Here is a 14,488-nt window from a genome sequence, read left to right on the forward strand (position 1 = left end):
TCTATAAGTATGGTCACTTCCGTGTTTTGCAAGTCTGTTCTGTGAAATGGAGGCTACCTTCACCAAATTCTTCAAAAATAAGAGCTGTTTATTTTTCACTAACTCCAGCTAGGCTAATTAATAAATTAAGGATACTGAATCACTCAAACTAAACTGTCTTACTAAAACGCAAAGACTTTACTGTTTTTGAAAAATGACTTGGGAAAATTTTATAACAATTTCACACCAATTTGTCTACTTATCCATAAAAATGGCTGTTCAGAATTAAACTTCTAACTAAAAAACATCTAATCACTAATATTACCTCTTTTAACATTAATGAATTTAAACTATCCTTTGAAAGCAGTGCGAGGCTTTAAAATGGTGCATGGCTGCTACAGGGGAGTAGTGGGGGCAAAAGACATATCTGGCTTTAAGACTAAGCTTGATAAGTTTATGGAGGGGATGGTATGATGGGATAGCCTAATTTTGGCAATTAATTTGGCAATTGATCTTTGATTATCAGCAGGTAAGTATGCCCAGTGGTCTGTGATGCGATGTTAGATGGGATGGGATCTCAGTTACTACAGAGAATTCTTTCCTGGGTGCTGGCTGGTGAGTCTTGCCCACATGCTCAGGGTTTAACTGATCGTCATATTTGGGGTCGAGAAGGAATTTTCCTCCAGGACAGATTGGCAGAGGCCCTGGAGGTTTTTCGCCTTCCTCTGCAGCATGGGGTACGGGTCACTTGCTGGAGGATGCTTTGCAGCTCGAGGTCTTCAAACCACAATTTGAGGATTTCAATAACTCAGACATAGGTTAGGGGTTTGTTATAGAAGTGGATGGGTGAGATTCTGTGGCCTGCATTGTGCAGGAGGTCGGACTAGATGATCATAATGGTCCCTTCTGACCTTAAGTCTATGAGTCTACAGATTGTACTGACTTTTAAAGGGACATCATCATCTACTTGAAACAAAATTTATTCAAAAATAAATTTAAAAGAAGGGACAGGCACTAGAGGTGCCCAGGAATCTCTCAACTAATTTGTTGTGGTTTTACAAGCACATTATACTATTTTAAGTTTTTATATCCTAGGTTTCTGTATGAAACACCCATGCAAACAAAAGGGGAAACTAAATAACAAAACATGCTATACAGAGTAAACAGTGAAACTGACTCAGGGCTTGTCTATAAGGAGATAGTCAGGAAATCCGAATTAACTAATTTCCAAACTGAATTAAACTAAACTGAAATAAAGCCAGTTTAATTTTGAATGAGAGTGTCTAAACAGGGATTTAATGCAGTTTAACCAATCAATTTTTAATTCACACCTTTAGTTAATTTGGATTAATTTTTCTAGTTTAGACAAGCCCTTAAACAAAGTACTATCAAATGCACACATTAAAACTGAAAAATAAAAGATTTTTTCTCTCTAATCCCTTTAAATTGTAAAGAAGTTAGGCGTTACTGGTAATAAGCATAGGAAAAAAAAGTTTTTTAAGTTGACAATATCCTTTTCATAAAACTATTAGAATTATGCCATTTAAAATTTACTTGTGCTATTAAATTTCATATATGTATATTATGGCTTAGAAAATGAAACCTACAGGGGTGGTTTTATTACATTACACTACATTTTCACACATATAAAAGAACCAAAACTCATAGGAAGTTTTCATAGGAAATCTCTTTGTTACTGGTCTAAGCAATAAGCACTACTAAAATACATGCATAAGAACACATGAAATACTCGACCTTTGTATCTTTTCATAAAAAAACTTAAACACCCAATACAGTTACAGTTTGTAGCCCTAATAATTTTATAATTAAGACTTATCACTGCCTTTTAAATCATTGAAATAAAAAATGGACAGCATACATGATTAAAAACAATAGGTTCTATGTTTGAGAGATATACGTTTAATTTATTTCCAAACACACTTTCTTTTGGTTGTAAAGATTAAAAAGTTGAACTTCCTTAAATAATATCATACTTACTGAATATGGAGGTGTAGGCAAGGAGATTTTAGAGACAACTTTTAATATATGCCCATTTTTTTTGTGCCTGTAGTGAAAAATTGAAGTATTTACAACTACAGAGTTATTTTCATCCAAGTGTTCAGTGAAAGGAAAAGGGTTTGGTAAAGGCACACGAGATTCAACCTCATAGGTATCTTCTTCTTGGCCTTCTGATCGCAAGCCATTAAATAAGTTAGATGCCCAGTATGTGCGGTAAGAATCCATTCCAAAAGATGTTGCTGTTGCTCTCTTCTCCGTCACGTGGCTATTTTGCTCTGGCTATTTTAGTTGTAGACATGAGCAATAAAACATCTTACATTTTTGACACTCTGAGGAAATGGCACAGTAGTGCTAGCGACAGTGTGGGAACAATCATTTCACATTCACATGAGTAATCAAGAAGTGCAGGAAGGTCCCAGGTAAACATCAAGCAATAAAAGAAATCAACATTTGCAGAAACCAGCTGGATAACTGAGCTTTGCCATTTTTCCAATAAAAAACCCTCCCCTATAATATATTTCACATTAAAGTGAAATATGAATCTTTCAGAAACAGAAAAATGGTAACCGGAGGGAGGTAATTACCAAAGGAAGAAAGTATACTTTCGGTATCAAAGCAGGTACGCTGCAGCAAGCAAGCAATCAGCAGAACCTGGCAGCAACTGTCAACACTTTTAATCGCCACTGGAGCATCAACAAGAAATTTACATATGAAGGTATTTGCCTTTATTCTTGTTCCTTGAGTTAATTCAACAGGAAGAGCTGTTTTGAACTCAATCAATCAAAAAATGCCTCGTCTCACTGAGTAAAAGTTTCCTGTCAATATCTTCCGTGAAAAAGAGTTCAGGGCTGAGGGAGTGGCTAAATTAGGTACACTGGCAGGTGGAATTTGAATTAATACGCCCACTTATGAAGCTTGCTCAACAGGATTCAAATTCCACAACAGAGCTCTAAGAGAGTGTGTTCAAACAGGTTTAAAATAGCACTTTAAAGATTATGTCAGGTTTCTACCACTCCTTTTAAAAAGTATGCCGATTTGTATGCATAGTACAATTAATTGAGGAAAATGACTTAAGTATCTGCTCTACTTGTAATTATTTTATATAGATGTTATTTTCTCATATTGATTATATTGAACACGTCATATTATTTCTATCATTCATCTCTTCAAACTCTTTTCTTTTGGGCTGCCATTAAAGGTAAAACAGCTGAGTTTACTTTTTTAATGTTCAGACACAGAATATTTAATAAATTATTAAGAAATTTCTTGCAACATTAAGAAACTCCCTACAACTCCTCTGTTTCTGTTACCAATTACATGTAACTAAATTAGCAGACATCAGGGGTCACATCACTCGATATGCTTGTTATTCCCAAGAAGAGAAACATTATCTGGTGAGTGGTTGGGAAATGGGGCCACAGTTTATATTAGATACTACAGAAAAATGTGTAAACAATGCATATATTCATTTATTTTTATCAGAGGTCTCATTAACAGGGATAAATCCACACCTCTGAGTGATGCAGTTATACTGACCTAACCCCTGGTGTAGACAGTGCTATGTCAATGGGAGGGCTTCTTCGGTCAACATAGCTACCACCTCTCGGGGAGGTGGATTAACTATGCCAACGGGAAAAGCTCTCCTGTTGATGTCGTAGCATCTTCACTGAAGCGCTACACTGGTGCAGCTGTGCCGCTCCAGCGTTTTAAATGTAGACCTGTCCTTTGTAGACCTGCCCACTGGCCCTATCTGAGGAGCTGAGGGAGCGAGGGGCACAGAGGGAACAAAGGTGGCATTATGCTTCCCCCAATGTCAGGGGTTTCTGGCAACTGATTTAATCTGCTGTGGAATTTGGAACAACCTCACAGTTGTGCTAATTTACAATAGCTGGTAATAGTCTCCTAGGTGCTATTATACATCTGAGGATTACTGGAGCACAGGATACAGTAGATACTCAGTCAATAACCCTTCCTCTGACACAGTATTAGCACACCCTTATTCCAGGGAGGAAGACTGAAAGGAAATGGCACAGAGGCACCTGTACCAGCTCTGTGCCACCTAGGGATTCTGCTTAAGCCAGTATTCCAGATCTTTGCCCTGCAGCAGTGGTATAAGGGAGCTGAATAGAGGCCAGGAACTGAACCAAAATGATGTACCTTTTCTGACACTACAAAATAAACATTTGTAAATGTCGAAGTATTGACACGATGCCAAAGAGATGAAACATTTTCCTATTCTAAATGATAAATTATGGTGAGGTCTTTTTGTTCTGTTTGTATAGTGCCCAGTACAATAGGGTCCTGGTCCCTGAGGACAGTACAAATAATAAACAGTAACAATAATTGAATGCTGTAAGAGAAATGTTTACATTTTAGTATTACCCACTACATTTCATATTTTGTGTGAGAATAATATCCATTATAGCGCTAAAGAACACAGAAATAAAAAGTTATACAAATTAGTTATATCAAATGTGCAATAACCGCACAAGTACATTTATAATTAGAATAACAAATGATCATGTCTGCCAAGGCTGTTGGGCACTTGTATAATGTGTCAGAACATATAAACATTAGATTACCATAGGGAGAAGGGTGGAAAAAATGTACCTTCTGACTGGTTTTATGAAATGACCATAAAGTACAAATAAACAAGCTGCACCATTTTTTGTTTTCTTTATGCTGTAAAATGAACTGATAGCATCTGTTGTAAACTGCAGTGATACTGAAAACCTCTCTGTGGCAAAGTTTATAGCACGGAACAGCTCAACATTTGCTTTCTTTTTTTTTTTTTCCTGCTTCACCCTCCAGATGGAGAAATCACTTATTCCTCATGCCTGTGGAACATCACAGTCACAAAACCATTATGCAGTGTAATCTGTCCAGAATTGTACCTACTATAAAAAGTAACAAAGTTCAAATAACTAAATTCAGACAAAAAATAGCACAAGCTAGAAAATCCAAGGTTCTGGCTGAACGCCTTAGTGAAGAAAAAAAGGCACAACATGATGAGATAAACCAGACCATCAACACTGACTTCAGCTTTTGCCGGTATTAGAATTTCTTGGTGTCCTTACAATAGAACCTCAAAGACACAAACACCAGAGTTATGGACTTACCAGTGAACTGGACACCCTGTGGAACTGATCAGTCAGGCAGCAGTGCAGACAAAAAAACAAAAACCAAACCAGCAAATACTGTACTGCCTTGGGGCTTTAGCCCTGGGGCTCAGGGCTTCGGCCACAGGGGGTTGGGCCTGCAGCTGTAGGGTGGGGTGTGTGTTTTCAGGGCTCCAGGCTTCTGACTCTCAGGAGCAGCGGGGCTCAGGGCTTTAGACTGGGGGTGGGGGAGCTCTGGGGCTCTGCAGCTCCGCTCTCAGCTTCAGCCCCATGCTGAGGCTCGGGGCTTCAGGTGTAGGGTGGGAAGGGGTCTCCCATTCCCGCTGGGGCTGCTGGGGCTCGGCACTTCAGCCCTGCGGCTCCATTGTTGGCTTCAGCCCCGCAGGGAGCACCGGCCTTTAGCTACAATGGGTGCACCAGTTTCAGCCCCAGCATTCCCCCCATAGCTAAAGCCCCGACCCCGAAGTCAGGAATGGAGATGTGAGGAGCCCTGGCACCCCCTGCAGGGCTCAAGCCCCAAACCCCAGCACTCCCCTCAGGCCTAAAGCCCTGAGCCCCGGTGCTCCCATGGGGCAGAATCTGGAGCCCTGGTACCCCAAGGGTCAGAAGCCCTGACTCCCCTGCCCCTCTGGACCCCCATCCTCACGGCTGCAGCTCCAAACCCCCACCACTAACACCATGGCTGAAATCTGTAACCTCTTGTTCAGAGTTATGGACCATTTCGGAGTTACGGACAACTTCCATTCCCAAGGTGTCCATAACTCTGAGGTTCCACTGTATCCTGTTTGCATCTGAACTTTAATATAGTTTAAATACACTATTTTTGTATCTTTTTTTAAGAAAGAAAAGTGTTTAAAAGATTATGAATGTACTTTTACCCAAGATAAGAAATAAGAATTTCTCTAGTCTCAAAGATAAGTACACATTTATGTATTCAGATATGTATATTAATATGGGGAAAATGCCATTTACTTGTTAAATTATAACAGCTCTAAAGTTCTACTGGGTCAATCAATATTCAACATCTTTTAAAAGATTAATTTTTAGCCCAACACACTGACAAATTTTTTTAAAAGTCATTAACCTATCACTCAAATCCTTCCTACCCTGTGAATCATTGACCATACAGACTGCATGTACCCAGCTACTTCACACCCATCATGGTCCACTGCATCAAAGCAACTGTCCTATGTGTATATGTGTATAAGTCCAGTTCACAACTAAAATGACTGCTGAAAAAATATGACAATAGCATTTGTCATGTCAGACTGGACCAACTATACCTCAAGTATGGTTTCTTGTGGCCTATCCCTGTAGAAAGTGAAGAAAAACATCCCCCTCCCCATGCCTACTAATTCACCTGGGCTAATATAATGCATTTCTATACATGGATGTAAAGGATTCATTAAATTAGATATTTAACACAACAGAGCATATTTTTAAAATTCAATTTATCTAGTTTTCCTATTGGATTACAAAAGTACATATACAAAGATAACATACAGAGCAAAAAAGTCTCCACCTCCAATGACGGAGTATTGTAAATCTCTGTTTACGCTGGGAGTTCACTGAAACACATCACTGTTAAAGGCTTGGGGCCAGAGCCTCAGCTAGTGTAAACTTAAAAACTATGCAAAGGGAAAGCTTTCGATGCCTGGAGCCCTTCCACAAAAACATAATGCAAACCAAGGCCCTAATTCTGCAAACATGTATACACGTGAGTAACTTTACCCATGTGAGTAGTCTTATTCAACTCAAAGGGACTATTCTCATACGTAAAGTTATCCCATACACAACTGCTTGAGGATCAGAGCTCTAAGAAAAATACAGAAATATTCTCCTTTCCATATGAATATAGAGTCTGCATCTATACAAACACATTAATGAAAAACAAAAGAAAAAAAAGCCTACCACTGCAAACTCAAAGCATATATTACAGTTAGGTAACCCTACCTGATTGCTGGTTTCATTGATGGCTTCCAAAAGTTTTTCAACAGCTGCTTGCAGTCGAGAACTAATATTTAGAACTAATTCTTCATTGTCAGGGTCTATCTCTGCTCCAGCAAAGCCACTCTCTGTGAGATGCTGAGTCAGCTGAAGTCCTTCATCTGTTACTCCTGACCACCTCATAGTAGCATCATCTCCCAAATCAGTACCGTGATATAAGGAAGAGGGCTCTTCTGCAATAACAATAATCTTTATATATGGACTCATAGTATTTAAAATGAAAAAAATCACACATATGAATTATTATTACAGAGTCAGGTCATAAACTAATTATAAAATATTTCTACCTTCAAAGCAGGATACCACAAAGACACAGAGAAAATGTTGTACACTAAAAAATACGCAAAGTACAGTGCAAGTTAATTCGAGAACAAGCAGAAAAGAGAGAGAGAGAGAGAGAAAAGAAGAAGTTCTGAACAGAGAATATTATTTTGAACAGACTGGTAGTACTGCTTTGGGCTCTAAGAGCCTGATCTTTCAAATCCTTATTACTGACGATAATTTTTATTACTGCAAGTAGACCATAATAATGATTTGCAGGACTGGCCCTTAATATGGAGTACCAGGTTAAGAAACAGATAATCTCTCTGTCATCAGTAGCTAAGTGTGGCATTGTGAATTAGCCCAGTTGTTCAAGAAAATTACTAATTAAAATACAAAGACTTAAATTAGTTGAGCGCAATAATGTAAGCAATTCACACAAAATTTCTTGGAATGAAGGTGACTGGAATCCTGAACACATTGATAGTCAGCAATATTATTAATGAACTGTAAATTGGTTAAAGGCGTATATGAACCAATGACAAACGTTGCAGACGAACTGGTAGGGTCTGTACTGGTGGATAATATGACCTTTTTCTAGTCCAGGGGTAGGCAACCTGCGGCACGTGAGCTGATTTTCAGTTGCACTCACGCTGCCCGGGTCCTGGCCGCTGGTCTGGGGACTCTGCATTTTAATTTAATTTTAAATGAAGCTTCTTAAACATTTTAAAAACTGTATTTACTTTACGTACAACAATAGTTTAGTTATATATTATAGACTTATAGAAAGAGATCTTCTAAAAATGTTAAAATGTATTACTGGCACGCGAAACCTTAAATTAGAGTGAATAAATGAAGACTCGGCACAGCACTTCTGAAAGGTTGCTGACCCATGTTCTAGTCCTTAATATTCCTGATGCCTGATTTCAGTTTCATATGCAATATCCTTTCTGTCTGAAAAGCAGCATAGCAGACACAGTTTTGCCCAAGGTTTTTTTAGCTTGATACAAGTAATCAGAAAGTACTGGATTTTGAATATTTAGAACGTAGGTATTCAGTAAAGCAAGAGACAAATATGCACATACTGGCTGTTTTCAAACCTTTTAGGCAACAGATGAAATTTTCAATAACACTAGGGCGAGTGCGATAACAATCCATGTCTTGTAGCAGTAGGTTATTTCATTATGTTACTTCCGAATTTTGAAAATGAAAAGCACTATCTGATTATTAGATTTTGAATTGGCAAAATGTTTCCTTATAATGGAAAAGTTTGTTTTATTAAAATAATATAATCTTGAAAATATCTTTCTGAAATTTTTTTTCAAATGGACAAATATTTTTTATCCAAGGTTTAAATTTCATAGATTGAACAGGCTTGTTCTCCAATTCATAATATCGATAGTCAACAGTAATTACCCAATATGTCGCATGGCATCAGCAATTCGTAATTCTGTGCCTGACACACCAAATGTCATTCCTGCTTTTAAGTTAGAGAAAGTCAAATAATTATCCCATGAAACTACTTTGGAGAGAGATGGAAAATACTTTTTTGGGGGACAAGTAATGGTATCACTCAATGTATGCTTGTTCAGCAATTAAATATGAAACAAGTAATAGGGATCTGTAAATTACAGTATTGAGTTGTTATTCCATTTAAGGGTTCTGATATCATCAAGAATCATGACAGCAAAGCTCAAACAGTCTGTGTAGTCAACAGAACTTCAAAATGGAACTACAGCAGCCTATTCAGAATTTGCTTGTTTTTAAACAAAAATTGTATTTAGTACATTGGTTTGATCAAATCTCTTTATACTGATTCTTCCCTCTTCTTTATTGCTCTTCCTCCTTCAAATTGTCATAAGAATGGTTGGTCCCTCTGAAAAACCAACTCCTACAACAGTTGTTTTGGCGGGAATACAGCAAGAAGCGCAAGATTCTAGTTTTATTTTTTTTTAAATGAGCTGCAATGTGTTTAACAATGCAGTTGATATATTATACATTTTTATGCCTAAACTATAGCATTCAGGGAAACGATCAGACTTTTTATTTCATGTCATTCACATTTATTTCACCATAATCAAGCTTATTTCCCATATACAACAAACTACATCTACATCAAATTTTAAAACAGGTTTTAGTTTTGATTTTTTGAATTTTATATTACATTTGTTAATATTTTTTTTTACATTATATAAGTACTGTTTCATAGCTCCTTTTAGTTTAGGGATATAATATAATTTTACAAAATCTCTTAAAACTCCATGAAAAAAAGAACATAAAGGAAGAAGCACAATTTGAAATATGAAGGAAATGAATAACTGGATGAATGGAATTTACATTCACATGACACCTTTCATCTACACAGGATTTCAAAGCACTTTACAGACACTGAACATTAGAATTCTATTCACAACCAATAAAGTGCAGTGACCTCAGGGGTGGCTGGCAGCCATTTTCTGACAATCCTCTACACAAATTTTAGGGTAGGTTTGGGGTAATAAAGATTTTTCTTAGCACCTTAAGATTCCAAACCCCTGTAATGTAAGGCCTTCAGTGGAACTAACTATTCTATACTTTTATAATAAATATGTTATTTGGATTTCTCAGCACCCAAGCCGAAAGGCCTCTCAGTATCTTGAAATAGGGACACATGAGCTTTCATATCCTCTGAGTAGAAAGGACCTTTATCTAAGATGGACATCCAGCAGTGCAGAGTTTCCCAATGCTGTACCAATGCATTAGCTAAAGACTGAGTTGAGGGAAACATACATTCTACTAAACCAACAGCACCATTTACTGCAGCACCTGTTGCTCTTTGGAGGTCACCCATCTTCAGTACTGACCAGGAAAGACCCTGCTTAGCTTCTGAGATCTGACAAAATAGCATAGCTACAGACAAAATATAATTAGATACAATGAAATATTAGTTACAGTTTATTCTAATCTATGTCTACAAGCATCCAGAATTGACTATATCATTATATTTCCCATTTTGCTTTTCAGTTTCCAATTTTCTCAAAATAGAATAAAAACATCCCTACTAATTTGAATATATTACAACTAAATTTTTCATACTTTTTCAAACTCTGGCTTGAAAGACATTTATTAAAGTTTTGTTAATGTTAATGAATTTGGAATGAAACTTGAAACTCAAATTAAATAATTGCAGTGCAGCCTAATGGTCATAGCCTGTAATCCCTGAATTTTAATAGAAGTTTTGTCTGAGAAGTACTGTTGCACTGGGCCATAGTGAGTTACTTTAGAACACAAAGTATTCTTTCTGCAAAGGAACTGCATAGATATGGAGCACTTTTCTGCAACTTCTGGCTGATCAGAAATATGAATGGAAAAATTTCAAAGCTCAAAGCTTGCTCATAATCAGTACTGACATGGTCTCATCATTTCAGCAGCTAATGCTAATAGTATCATTCTCTCTTTACCAATGCTACTAGTATTAAGTAAATTCTCCTTTATCCATGCCAATGACGAAAAGATTATGGTGTGGAATTCATGAGGTAAAGACAAAGATTTCAGACTTCAGATTTTAAAATTTAGTTACGTTAGTTTTTCCCCCATCCCCAATTCTGTAGCTACTGTTTTGCAGTTTATCTTTGGCTATATATAAAATAAAAACCAAATGCAATAAAGCATTTTCTAAAGAAAAGAACTATTCTGAAGCATAATTTGACTGAATGAGAGCTGTCAAACAAAGGGAAGTGCCATCTCCCATCTCTTGAGTTCAGCAGTGATAACGAATGTAAAGTGCTATTTTATTTTTAAATACAACAATTTTTATATTTATTAATTTATATTTAACAGATCTGTTTCTTGTGTTTATTCAGAGTCATATTTGTTTATTTTAGTAATTAAGGCTTTGATCCTGCATTGAGCTCTGTGTGGGCAAGACTGAAGCCTAAAATCAGATTTTACTGTTTTTTATTCCTGTTGGCCCTGCAGAGCCAACAGAGTTAAGAGCATGTGAGTGGGATTCTATTTCTCCTAATGCATCACCAACAGAATAATTTACTAAATTCTAATTAGTTACATCAGTGCAAGCCCCAATAGTGCAGTGCAATTACCCAGGTGTTACCCATGATTTGGCCTGCAGAAACTTTACAAATAGTAAGGATACTTGAAGAGGAAAACCCCCAACTTGACTCTCAGAGTTTTGATTAAGTTTGCAGAGTGAACAACTGGAATATGGAAATCACTTGTGGGATGGTAAATATAGAAACCATTGATGGAATTTTTACAAAATCACTTTTCAGCACAGAAATGCACTTTAAAATCACTATTTGCCTGGAAAGTGTAAGTCTCCAGATTTATTCTTCTGAAAATTGCAGAGCATTCCCACATCTGTGCCATTCTTTTTAGGTGACAAATCTGAGGAACTGTCCCAGACTGAGGAGTCAATAAGGGTTTTGGAAAAAACTGATAAATTAAACAGTAACAAGTCATCACAACCAGATGGTATTCAACCAAGAGTTCTGAAGGAACTCAAACAGGAAACTGCAGAACTACTAACCATGGAGCGGGGGAAGGGGAGGAAATGGGTCGGCAGTTCTGGGGGTCCTGTCAGGAGGCAGGGAGTGGATAGGCATGGGAGTCCCAGGGATCTGGCTGGGGGCGGGGGTGTGGATAAGGGTCAGGGCAGTCAGGGGACAGGTAAGGGGGTAGGGTCCAGTCAGAGGACAAGGAACAGGGAGGCTTAGATAGGGAGTGGGGTCCTGGGGGGCAGTTGGGGGCAGGGGTCCCAGGAGGGGGTAGTTGGGACAAGGAGCAGGGGGGTTGGGAGTTCTTGGGGGGCAGTCACCCAGCCCTCTCCCCTGAGCCCTGACCCCCCCACACACACCCAGCCCTCTGCCCTGAGCCCCGTACCCCCGCACACACCCCAGACCCCTGCCCTGAGCCCTGTACCTCCCTCATACACACCCAGCCCTCTGCTTGACTCCTTCATCCCCGCCCCCCCTAACCCTAGCCCTGACTCTGGCACTCTGACACATACCCAGCCCCCGCACTGCCCTGACACCTGCACCCCCCCACATACCCAGCCCCCAGCCCTGACTCCAGCCCTCTACCCCCAGCCCTCTGCCCTGACTCTTGCACCCCCCCACATCCCCAGCTCCCCCACAGCCCATGCACCCACCACATCCCCACCCCCATGCAGAGCACCAAATGAGAGCTCCTGCACGCCCCCCCCACATTCCCACCTGCACCCTTTGCATCAAATGGGAGCTGCCCAGGTAAGTGCTGCACACCCGAACTTCCTGCCCCAACCCTGAGCCCCCGCCCTCATTTAGCTCCTGGCCCAACCCTTCACCCCTAGCCCTGTGCTCAGTGCACTCCCACCCTCAGCTCAGTGCAGAGAAAGGAAGAGAATGGCCAGAACCAGGGAGAAGGTAGGTACCCACTGTATGTGGGGAGGGCCGGGACCCCAGACTGGCAGCAGGCAGAGCGGATCCGGCAGCTGGGATCCCAGCTGGCAGGAGCCGACGGATGGAACCCCTGAGCAGCAGTGGGCTGAGCCGCTCAGTCCACTGCCAGTCTGGGGTCCCGGCCGCCGGCCCCACACAGCCCGCTGCTGGTCTGGGGTTCTGGCTGCCGGACCCTTGCCAGCCAGGGTCCCAGCCGCAGGCCCTGCTCAGCCCGCTGCCGGCCTAGGTGAACAGAACCTGAGACCAGCAGCGGGCTGAGCGGGCCGGTGGCGTAAGATCAACATTTTAATTTCATTTTAAATGAAGCTTCTTAAATATTTTGAAAACCTTGTTTATTTTACAATACAATACTAGTTTAGTTATATAACATATAGACTTATAGAGCGAGACCTTCTAAAAATGTTAAAATGTATTACCGGCACACGAAACCTTAAATTAGAGTGAATAAATGAAGACTCGGCACACCACTTCTGAAAGGTTGCCGACCCCTGCTATACATCTTTATTTACCATTTGAGTAACCACTCTATAGTATACATTTCCCTAAAATGGAAATGTTGTAATTTTTAATGGTTACTATTTTTTTCCAGTGATGTCCACTTAAGAAATTAAGACTCCACTTAAGTGTAGGCATATATAATAAAATGTTATTTTCTGGATAGATTGTCACCTATCCTTTGTGCCCATCCAGGGCGCTCCTTTTCCCTCTAGCACTGGCTACCTGCACCATGGGTAGCAGCTTGGGGAAAGAAGCCTCTGCAGAGCCATTACTCTCTCTTTTCTACAGGTATGTGGGAAGCGGGCTGTGCCTTAATCCAGCCTGCACCCCCAACCCCACCAATGTGCCAGCAGATGTTCACAGCACCAGGTACAGAGCTAGCACAAGATATATCTGTTTCCTGGTCTGCTCCTGGGGCAGCTATATGCTGCCACATACACAGAGCTTGTAGCAAAGGTACAATTTACCCCTCAGCGGGTGCCTAGGTATATGCAATAGTTAATCAGGTGCTGGTTGTTAATGATGGATATCAAATGGAGCTGCCATGTATATTCACACACTTTTTTCTTTTCTTTTCTTTTTTTTTAAATATACCTGCCCTTTAAATTACCATGAGTTAAAAAATCTTACTTTTCAAGTAAAAAGTCCTGGCACATTACATGGCTTCTACATGATATGAAATTACAAGTAAACATGCAACCAGTACCTTTTTCAAATCCCACATGGACACAGGGCTTTACTGACTGCTCTGCCTCCGCCTCCCATAGAACAGTTTTAGAAGAAGGAGGTTCTTTCCCAGGTCTATCCAATAATCCAAGGACATGAAGGCCAATTGTTTCTTCTACAGCTACAGTTGTCTTCACAACCTCTAACAGAATCTTCAGGAGTCTATTATTAGCCTTTTGTAGAGTATTCCTGTACATATAGATGAAATAGAAACTAATCAAAACATTTTTTCACCTCACATTCTATTTTGTGGGGCCAAATCCAGGTCTCACTGAAGACTATGAAAGTTTTGCTACTGATTCAGTGGTACTAGGATTTGGTTTTAAGTCACATAAATGCCACATTAGCACATCTATATTAGTCCACAGTCAATCAATTAAAAATATTACATATTGTTATATTAAATAACTACAGAAAGCTACAATTTTGAGGAAAAATTTCCTA

General features: G+C 39.5%; 1 protein-coding gene across 1 annotated transcript in view; it reads right to left on the reverse strand.

The window, feature by feature from the left end:
* The window catches only part of AKAP9 (A-kinase anchoring protein 9), a 198,721-nt gene that overhangs the window by 64,462 nt on the left and 119,771 nt on the right, over window positions 1-14,488 (reverse strand). Inside the window, exons 21-22 of the mRNA XM_045007992.1 lie at window positions 14,025-14,233; window positions 7,071-7,297 (exon numbers count right to left, since the gene is read on the reverse strand). Coding sequence (XP_044863927.1) covers window positions 7,071-7,297; window positions 14,025-14,233 — 436 coding nt within the window. The remainder of the gene's footprint in view (window positions 1-7,070; window positions 7,298-14,024; window positions 14,234-14,488) is intronic.

The sequence above is a fragment of the Mauremys mutica genome, chromosome 2, assembly GCF_020497125.1.
Source record: "Mauremys mutica isolate MM-2020 ecotype Southern chromosome 2, ASM2049712v1, whole genome shotgun sequence".
NCBI classification, from domain to species: Eukaryota; Metazoa; Chordata; order Testudines; family Geoemydidae; genus Mauremys; species Mauremys mutica.